The sequence below is a fragment of the Pagrus pagrus genome, assembly GCF_965226575.1.
Source record: "Pagrus pagrus genome assembly, chromosome: 16".
Lineage (NCBI taxonomy): Eukaryota > Metazoa > Chordata > Actinopteri > Spariformes > Sparidae > Pagrus > Pagrus pagrus.
In genome coordinates, this window is record NC_140200.1 from 12,783,159 (window position 1) to 12,793,569 (window position 10,411).

The window sequence follows — 10,411 nt, forward strand, 5'->3', positions numbered from 1 at the left end:
AGTTAAGAACAAGGCGTTAAAAGCTTACACGCCAATCCCACCAAGAGGAGAAGATACACAAGATTTTTCTTTTATGCTCCTTAAAACCACAAAGCTGAAAGCAAAGTTGGTGAAAAACAGCCCAAAAAGCACTTTGCAGAAAAATGTTGTGGCGAGAACAAGGCTCAATTGCACGTCTAGGAGAATCAAGGCGGCACTGGCAGTACGCCTCGTTATAAAACTATAATTATATATAAAACAATATAAAAAGGTTGGTCTTCCTACACGGCCTAGTACTAATGTTAATTTCTGAAAAACAACATATCAATAAATAAAATTATATGAGAGACTAGCTTCCTAACGATGAGTTGACGACAGATTTAAATGGCATATGAACTGCGTTTAACGAGCCAAACACACTCAGGTGTCAGCGTTGTCCTCAGGGCTTCTCTGGTCTCCTCCTCCTCTCAGCCACCACACGTTAAACTTGGCAGTGCGAACAACTTATTCAACGCAAATAAAGACATACTGAAGACTCAAAGATTATTAAAGGTAGAATCAGTAGGATTTGTCAGAGCCCGTACATAAACACACCGGAAAGATAGTTGATTGTTGAGTCTCATTCCCAGAATGTCAAATACCGACATTGTGGGTTGGTAAAGCTATGTAAATAATAGACAAATAACATAAAATGTTGTACAGATACCTAAAAAATCTAAGTACATAAGCAAAGTATTTGTCTGTAGTCACCCAATTATGTTCTGTATTCACATCGGGAGCATCGCTGAAGTCTGACCCCAGTGTGGCCCAATCAGTGCTAACAACGTTAACTCATGAAACTCTGGTAAACATCCTCCAGACAGCAGGTTAAGGGTTTGTTTTTTTGTTTTGTTTGATTTGTCTTAAATTGCATTGATAATGGTCTTAAAGTGTCTTAAATTTAACTTGTAGAAACCTGCAGAAACCCTCTTGATTACCAGTTGGAGTGTCGGCCGCTGTTATTCAACTCTTGTTTGTTGGTTTGTTTGGGTATGAGTCACCTCCTTTTCTCTATTCTCACAGAAAACAGGTGAAGGGTCTGATCTTTTGTGCTGGGTTTACAGTGCCCATTAAGAATTATAGGGTGATGATCAACAACTTGTTGGCCAGGTTCCCAGTGACATGAGTCATTTTTTTTTTGCTCAGTCAGCAGAGCCAAGGTCTTGTCAGAGAGAGAGAGCGAGAGAGAAAAAAAACAGCTGTGCATGCCAGGAGGCACACAGCAGCGTCACAGCAGAGGGGCTGTTTTCTTTGGGGCTGTTCGAGTCCCAATGCTGGTATAAGGTCATCTTTGTTCCTCCCATGTTTTTGGTTAACATGAGTAGTAAAGATAAGCTTGCATGTCTTCAGTATCTGAAACATTTGCTACGATTACTGGGCAGCACCTTTGGACTCTTCTCAAAGTCTTGTCTCCCCTGTTTCCAATTAGTAAACTCAGGAACGAAGGGGTTTTCATTGATTTGCGGTGGCTGTGTCATATCAAGCTAAAGATAGCAGGGGAGGATTTGGTATTTTCTGTTTTTCTATGGGATCTTTTCTGTTGGAGCGCGTTGTATTGTGACAGCTGCCCTCTCCCTGTTAGAATAACATCCCCGGGAACTCACTCTTCCTCACGTGCACACAGGGGTAGCAAGCCAACGCCTTTCCCCCTGGATTGTAGCCTACAGTACATATAGATTATCGTCTATAGGTAATGGTGTACATGCACGTTTATGCCTGTCAGTGTAAAGTCATAAAAGAGAGGTTATCTTTTATCCCAGATACCTCTTCCCCCTTCAATATGTAGGGTCTTTTTTCTCTTTTCCGTGTTCTCCCCGAGGTCTCGGCAGTTCCTCCATGTTTCATGGAATCCAGGGAACGCTGCTTCCTCCCAGTGTTGGTGTGCGCTGGTCCAGGACCCGCTGGTCCGGGGGGGCACGCCTCGCCTCTCAGGAAAGCCGGCGCTTGGCGAGACCACTCCACTCTGATAGCCTGCCAGAATACACACAGATCAGAGAAGAGGCGACTGGGAAGAGAAGAAAAGGGACCGAGAGTCACTCAAAGAGGGCCAAAAGGCAACTCTGGTCCAGTTAATTCCCACATTGATTGAGCTTTGACTCACAAGTCTTAACACCAAATGAAGATTATGGTTAAAATTACACTTCCACTTTGATGCTTGTGATCAACAGGTTCTGTAAACTTAGCACCAGTTTTATAGGCTGGTTGCCGCTCCATGAGACGAGAGAGAAGTCTGCAGGTTGTTGCAGCTGGACAGGTAAGGGTTAACCTTCCAGGCTGCTCGTGAAACGCTCAGTGATAGATGAACAGGCTCGAACCTAGAGCTGTGTTTGAAGAGTGGGGTGGGGGATACCCTCTTAGTCTGCAGTTTTCACTCTTTCACTGTGGCCAAGTTTGAAACTATCCTCGTATCTGTAGATCTGTAGTATTTAAAGTATTGATTTAATGCTTTGCTGGTAAAAACAGACACTTGTTGTTTCAGAGTAATCTGTTTACACAGGGAAAAAAAGTCTAGTTGTTTTTCACAGATGAGAGTTGCTGTTGCGAGCGGCTGAGCTAAGTTAAACCATGTGTTCTAGTGTTTACTGTGAAGTTAGGACACTTTTGCTATGCCGCTATTTGCCAGAGAAACCTACGCGGACAAAAAGTTTCAACTTTGCAAGTGGATCTGTTAAAGTGAATTACTTTAGATGAAACAAACCAGCTTCGTTTCTTCAGTGAACTTCGACAGAACTTTTTTTTTTCTGTTTTCCTTTTCTTTTTTTTCAGAGAAACAAGAGAGGCAGAGAGAGAGCAGTGAAGATTGGTTCCTCTAACTGTTGTTCTGCCCTGCGATTGGTGGAAGCCTGTTGCTAGGCTTATGTCAGTGTTCAAGAGTTTTCTGCTTTCTCTCCTCTGCACTGATAGGTTGAACCGGTCTGGTGGACTTCTGCCACTTGTTGAACATCACAGTTTTTTTGCGGTTCCCTCTCGTCTAACTGCATGAGAAGAGAGAGAGAGACACATGTGCAGAGTTTACGCCTGGCATGGCTTCCTCTCTCTGTTTTTTAATCTTATTAACTTTTATCGTCCTCTTTATTGGCTTAAGGTTGTTGTTAACTCTGCTTCACACTCATAAAGGAGAAACAACTGCTTTACTGAGCATTTGAGAAAGTAGCTGCCATTTACTTGTCTACTGAAGTCTGGTGAACTAATTCTTGACAGTAGTCATTTAGATCTTAATGAAACAGCTACTTCCCTTTAAAACTACACATTGTTTATTACAGATTTCATATCCATTTCGATCCACATAATAACTCTGATGGGAAACAGTCCAACAACATGCCAACTGTTGCATAAATTATGTGTCTACTGGTGTCTTAAATTCCTCAGTGGAAGCTTCACATATTTAACCTGCTACACTAAAAATGGTTTCAAGTCTTTCTGTGGTATGTATTTCACGCTTTGTTGAGTGTTACTATGTTTTCAGTGTGAAACGCTTTCACTTTTAAGACTCCAAAGCTGTAAGATGCAGTCTGCTTATTCCTGAAGGTCAGTGACAGCGGTCGGCTTGGATTTAAGGAGCAATACGAAGTTAAAGAAAAGTGGGAAAAAAGTCAAAATTTCTCAAAACCACAATACAATTCTTTGCCATCTATGAATATGCTTGGTCTCTTCACCAAAGTATGGCCACATACACTGCTTCTGGACTCTTAAAGGAACAGTTAACTTAACTTTTCGCAGTCCACAGAACATTTCTGGAGCTTCACAACAGAACAGTGTTGTAGCATTCTCCTGCAAGTGAAGTAGCTGGTAGTGGGGATTTGTTGTAAAATACTAAAAAGAGTGGGGGGTAGATAATGACTGCATGTTCATCTTTGGGTGAACTGTTCCTTTAACTCCAGCTTCCTCCTCCGAGAAATGTGGATAAGTTGATGCTCCTAATGGCGACTGGTTCATGCATCAAAGCGAGCCTGTGTACCCTTTTCTGAACCACGGCTTTTGTGTGCCACAAAAGGTGATTATGGGATGATGGTGCTAATATGTAGTGTTAAAGTCGCACAAGCTAACATTAGCCATCATTAGCTGCTGAGTGTAATGTTTGAGCTATAAGGGTTTTTTTTTCCTATGAATAATAATAAGTTTTAATTTGTAAAAAGAAACAAACATAAAATTAGACATAACTAAGCAGAATATACATTCCTGGCTATGACTCTTAATGAGAATATTTTTATTACCATTACTGTAAAACTAGTGGAAATGTGTCCATTGTTCAGGCCTTTCCTCCTACAGATCACTTATCTGACGATACACACACTGTTAAAACAAATCTGAGATGAGTCCTGTTGTTTCCAGGAGCCTTTCCTACATCATAACTCATCTTCCCCATGTTGTCCTAACCCCTGTATGCCAAAGGCCCAGCACATACACTCATATACATGCACAGTTACATCTCCAGGGTGGCATGGTGGCTTGGTGGCCATCCCGTAGCTGAAAGGTCACTGGTTTATCCCCTGCAACAGCTAATGAGCCTGTTTAAAAGGGCAGGTTACAAAGTGTCTACATGCTGTTAATGTAATCTTTTCATATTTAGTTTGAAGTTATTAGTGATTTAAGAACAATTCCGATTCACTGTAGGTGACGTCAAATAACTGTAAAGATGTAGGTCTGCAGACCGAGACACCTGCAGTGTGGTTTCTGAGATGTCACACAGTGTTCTCAACCAGTTTCAGGAGACACCCCAGAACCCACAAAGTCTTACAGGTTATAATAAGAGCCAGGTGTGATATATTGAAGACTGGAGTCAAATATTCTGTCACATAATTTATATCAACATCAGAGGCATGAAATAAAGTTCAACACACTTCAAGAAGTATTTCACTGCCGGAAAGATGGCCCTGGGCTGTCTATGCAGTGGAAAGACACAAATGTTTTTGAAATTGGTGCTACATGAGCAAACAGAAAAACGGCTGTGACATTTGCATTTGCTCAAAAGGTAGAAAACCTACAACAACTGGAACGCACCAGAGCACTCCCGTTGATTAGTGATGTACTGCGAGTTGGGCGGTACTTGGTTTTAGCTAGGAGTCTGTTTTGACGAAAGATTGGATATGGAAATGAAGCAAAGTTTACCATTGTTCACTTGTATATATTACCAAAGTTGACGTGATACAAAGCTGAATAGTTCTCGTTTTAACACCTAAAGATACAGGGACTATAACTGGATGTATTGTTGGACAAAAATCTTAACTCAAGGGTCCACTTACTATTTTTTTCTGGAGTTTTGAGAATCATTCCAAGGCAAATATAATATAATATGGATGTTAAGTGTTTTGATGACAAAAGCTTCTTATATTTCCCTATTTTGCTTTTGCATAATTGAGTTCTTTATACCAACTACAAACATGCAACTCTTTTATCATTTGGACCAAACGCAATGAACTGGAGACGTAGCCACAGCCTTGATCCAAGAAGGAGCATATATTCAGGGATCACTGCTGATGTGAGTACAGTAAAGCCTCACAGAGTAGTCAGTGCGTGCCCTCTCACAATAGTGTTTGGCCCTGTCCGTGAGGCCGGACCCCCGAGCCTAAGCGCTTTTATGTGAAAAGGTTTGGTGTGTCGTAAGCCCTAACGCTGACCAGCCTCTTCTGCAGCTTTGCTGAGCCATGGGGCTCCCGGCAGCCCTGGGAGTGCTGACTCCAGCCCTGGGAACATGTTTACCGCTGCCCCGCACCCCACCCTGTGGCATCAGGAGAGGGACCAGGGAGGGGAGGGGAGGGGGGGCGGTTGGCTCGATCCACACAATGAACCTGCTGAATACTGTGCTATCCAGCCATCAGTGCTGGGGACTTGCGGTGGGTTGCCGAACTGGCCGAGCAGGCTCTTGATGGGAGCACACAGGGGCAGACTTGTCTTGGCTTTGACTCGTCATCTCCACATCATCACCAACTTTAACTTGTTTGTCTGCTTTTTATTGGGTAACCCTTCAACAGTGCACCCAAACACTTTTGAGGCCTGGGTTGTTGCCCGGATCAAAGATGGTATCTGACAAAATTTAAGACTTTTTCAAATAATCAAAACTATCGTGTCGTTTTTCGTCCCGTAAAATGAGTCTTTGTGAAATCTCTGGAAAAAAAGCTTCTCCATTTTTCTTGGGAAACATGTTATTTTAAAATATCACACAGCACTATGATGCACAAATGTGCACGTGTGTGTCTGTGGACACACTTGCCTGATGTGTGAATGCTTTTGTGATGGGGTTGCTGGCGATCCACCGGGGAAACAACACTTGACTCGCATGTGCTTTTACATTAAACTATAACTGTTAACCTGTCATTTACCAAATATGTCAAAGACTTCTTCTGGTACATTGCGACATCGACACACTTGTTTGTGTGATATAATCTTGATGTTACACTGTAATATCACAGTGTTCTTCAGTGCTTCTCATCTGATATAATTCTGAGTAATTATTGACTTTTCTAACTACCACAGTGTGATAAAACAGCTCTACACTGTCCCAGTGAACGTGTTATTGTCAGGCTGGGATAAACAAAGCCATAAGAGCTGCCTTCCTTATCTCTGCTTCCTCCTGGTTTTTAAAGGACTCCTTCAGCCTGGGCTGATTGGTGGGGCAATGGCATTATCTGTGGTCTGATAGGCTGCGGTGCAAAACCACTAACCGAAGGGCCGTTGTTGTTGCAGCAGGTCCTGCAGCTCTCCATCTTGCCGCGCGCTGATGCTGATCTTTGCACAGCAGAACTACTTCTTCTCGGTTTGACAAGCCCGGTCGGGGGAGTGGGGGACTTGCTGCTGCAGGCTGGAGCTGGCTTTGGGTTGTTGCTGCTGCTGCTGTTGTTGTTGTTGTTGTTGTTTTCATTGAATGCACATTACACAGATGAACACACAGATGCCCTCTTCCAGCCAGAAAACTATTTCTAGTAACCCTGCAGGCTGCTTTCTCCATGCATTGATCATTCATTTAAGTATTGATCAAGGAAGCTGAATCTGGCCACCTTGAGTTGAGTGTTTAGCACACAGGGTGCGATCATGATCAATTGCAGCAGGGAACAAAAGAAGGAGAGAAGTGATGATGTTTTCTTAGAGGGGGGATTGTTCTTTCTGCTCACGTTTATGACCCCCCCCTCCCCTCACTGTTTCTCATCACGCTTAGCTCCGCCCGCTCCTGCTCCTCGTCCTCCTGCGCCCATTGGCCGCGCGGAGGCTGTTTTCGCCGCCTGATTGGCTGGCGCGCCTGTCGATCACACGAGCCTCGACTTATTTACCGAATGTATGAGCGAGAGAGGACGGTATTCTGCTGTAGGGCTGCAACAGCTGACTGCCGTGCACTTTACCCAAGCAGTGCCCGGAGGAACAAAGAGAGGAGCAAACAGCCATCCAGAAAAACACTTTTTACATTTTTATACCCGTGAAATAATCAAAGTGCAGCGAGGACGCGAGATGAGGCACGCGGTCGCACCGCCAGAAAACGTGGAAAATAATTCATTTGCGGTGACAAGGCTGTTAAAGATATGTACCCATTGTGAGCGGCTCAGCAAAAAGGTAAGGAGATGGGGGAAAAAAAGGCTTCTCTGAATGAATGCACTCTTAAGCGACGCTGGGATGTAAATGAAAGAAAGTGTCACATTATTGATTCGTGTTCAGGCGACGTGTTTTTTTTTCTTCTTCTTTCTTCCTTTGAGCAAACAAGCTGCAGTGCAGTCTTTGTGTAGACTTGTTTACGAGTAAGAAGAGTTTGTGTGGCCATCGGGCCAATAAATCATATCTGGCTTTAATCTCTTTGTTGACTTCGCCTATAAATAAGCAGACGTGTAGATGACACGTTCAAATGCACGTTTTTAACTCGGTGTCATTTTTTGAGCGATTTGCCTTTCGTGGTCATTCATTCATCCGTTGCGCTGCGGGGTCCGCTGGGAGACATGTCTCGACAAGCAGCGGAAAGTTACAGGACATGACAGAGGCGATGTAAAGGTTTCTACTGTGATTTACATTTAAGTGGCTGTACTTCTGGCATTTAGGTTGTTTTTATCAAGAGTTTAATAACCTTAAATCACGTTTTTACCTCTGGTTTACTGGTGTCAGACAAAAGAAACCACTCGGATTTCTTAGTCTGGTGAGGAAAAGGTGACAGCAGACAGAAATGAGAAGTGATGATCGGCTTGTTGACGTTTTTCTCCTCTTTGTTGTCTTGCAGGACTTGGGGGTAAGGATCCCAAGACCCTTAGGTAACGGACCAAGCAGATTTATCCCTGAAAAAGAGGTAGGAGACAATCTGTGTCCTCAGCAGAGACTTTTAACTCAGTGACAAATAAGACATTTATCTAATCAATCTTCTTACTTGTTGTTTTTTAATTTTAGATTCTGAAAGTCAGTAAAGTGGACGCCCGGACACAGTCGATATTTGAGGATGCGTTTGCAGCCCTCGGTCGCCTCGACAACATTTCAGTGGTGATGGGCTTCCACCCGCAGTACTTGGAGAGCTTTCTCCGGACGCAGCACTACCTGCTGCAGATGGATGGACCCCTGTCTTTGCACTACCGACACTACATCGGCATCATGGTACGGTCACGTTTATCCTCCTAACTCTCAAATCCACCTCTCGTTTGATTGTTGCACATCTCATGGTGAAAACGTTTTCTTTTTTCTGTGATTCTTCAGGCGGCAGCTAGACACCAGTGCTCCTACTTAGTCAACCTGCACGTGAACGACTTCCTCCAGGTCGGGGGTGATTCCAAGTGGCTGAACGGCTTGGAGGAGGCCCCGCAGAAGCTGCAGCAGCTCGGAGAGCTCAACAAAATCCTGGCACACCGGCCTTGGCTCCTCACGAAGGAACACATCGAGGTGAGAGGACGGGCATGGTCTGGAGGCTGGAAGTGGACATGAGAAGTCTTATGTAACTGGCTGAGATCATGGGTGGAGGCCAGAGTATAGCTGCAGCTGTGTGACTTGGATGGATTTGGGAGTTATGCTAGTAAAGGTGTCGTGACACAAAGTAGGAGGTGGGGTGTGTGTGTGTTTGTGTGTGTGTGTGTGTGTGTGTGTGTGTGTGTGTTAGGCTGGAAAACGAAGAAGTGGTTAGGAAGGGTGAAAACATATTTTCCCACTTCCTAAAAGGTCACTGATATTGAAGTCATTATTTGGCTCCGGCTCTTAAGACTCACAATTTTTTTCCCTTTTTGTTTTCTCCAGCGCCTTCTGAAGGCCGAGGAGCACAGCTGGTCCCTCGCAGAGCTCATCCACGCCGTGGTCCTCCTCACACACTACCACTCCCTCGCCTCCTTCACCTTCGGTTGCGGCATCACGCCCGAGATCCACTGCGACGGCGGACACACGTTCAGACCCCCCTCTCTCAGCCAGTACTGCGTCTGTGACATCGCCAATGGCAACGGTCATGCTATTCACCACGATGATCTTCTTGCCAACCAGGTGAGTCGTCAAGGATGATGTGTAAGGATAAAGGTCTTTTTACGTGTGTGTGTGTGTGTGTGTGTGTGTGTGAAAGATTAGATTTGTGTGACTTTTTCACTAACCGTGTATTTTCCTTCGTTTCCACAGGAGATGTGTGGCGAGGTGGAGGTGCTGATGGAGCGCATGAAGCAGCTGCAGGAGTGCCGCGACGACGAGGAGGCAAGCCAGGAGGAGATGGCGACTCGCTTTGAGAGGGAGAAGACGGAGAGCATGCTGGTGGTCACGGCGGAGGACGAGGAGTGCGTCCCCTCCAGAGACATCTCCCGACACTTCGAGGACCCCAGCTACGGCTACAAGGACTTCTCCAGGAGGGGGGAACATGTGCCCACGTTCAGAGTGCAGGTAGAGATCCGATGCAGACTGAATGTAGAGTTCAGGATGCTAAAAAAAGATGCGACTGTTACTTACGTCTTATTTCTCTTTTCTCCAGGACTACAGCTGGGAGGATCACGGCTTCTCTTTGGTCAACAGGCTGTACCCTGATGTCGGTCAGATGCTGGACGAGAAGTTCCAGATGGCCTACAATCTGACCTACAACACCATGGCAACACACAAGGATGTGGACACCAGCATGCTGCGCAGGGCCATCTGGAACTACATCCACTGCATGTTCGGCATCAGGTCAGTCGCTGGAAACGTTGTAATGTTGGATGATGTAACTTTTATCTATGTGCAGTGCTAACCCGGTGTTTCTCTGCATTCTTCAGGTATGACGACTATGATTACGGGGAGATAAACCAGCTTCTGGACCGCAGCTTTAAGATCTATATCAAGACCATGGTGTGTAGTCCAGAGAAGACCACCAAACGAATGTATGAGAGTTTCTGGAGGCAGTTTCAGCACTCCGAGAAGGTAGGATCCCTTTCTCCCCTCATGGTTTGATTTCTAGCAGCTGTTTTGATAAATGTACAGTGTTTAATAAATC

General features: G+C 44.7%; 1 protein-coding gene across 2 annotated transcripts in view; it reads left to right on the plus strand.

The window, feature by feature from the left end:
- sesn1 (sestrin 1) overlaps positions 1-10,411 on the plus strand; it is a 60,366-nt gene that overhangs the window by 46,933 nt on the left and 3,022 nt on the right. Inside the window, exons 1-8 of one of the 2 annotated variants that reach the window (XM_084377197.1) lie at positions 7,312-7,560; positions 8,213-8,278; positions 8,377-8,577; positions 8,677-8,859; positions 9,208-9,444; positions 9,574-9,828; positions 9,917-10,107; positions 10,194-10,338. In XM_084377197.1, the coding sequence (XP_084233323.1) occupies positions 7,459-7,560; positions 8,213-8,278; positions 8,377-8,577; positions 8,677-8,859; positions 9,208-9,444; positions 9,574-9,828; positions 9,917-10,107; positions 10,194-10,338 (1,380 nt within the window). In that variant the 5' untranslated portion in view covers positions 7,312-7,458. Of the gene's footprint in view, positions 1-7,311; positions 7,561-8,212; positions 8,279-8,376; positions 8,578-8,676; positions 8,860-9,207; positions 9,445-9,573; positions 9,829-9,916; positions 10,108-10,193; positions 10,339-10,411 lie in introns of those variants that run through there. The other variant, XM_084377196.1, reaches the window with a different exon arrangement.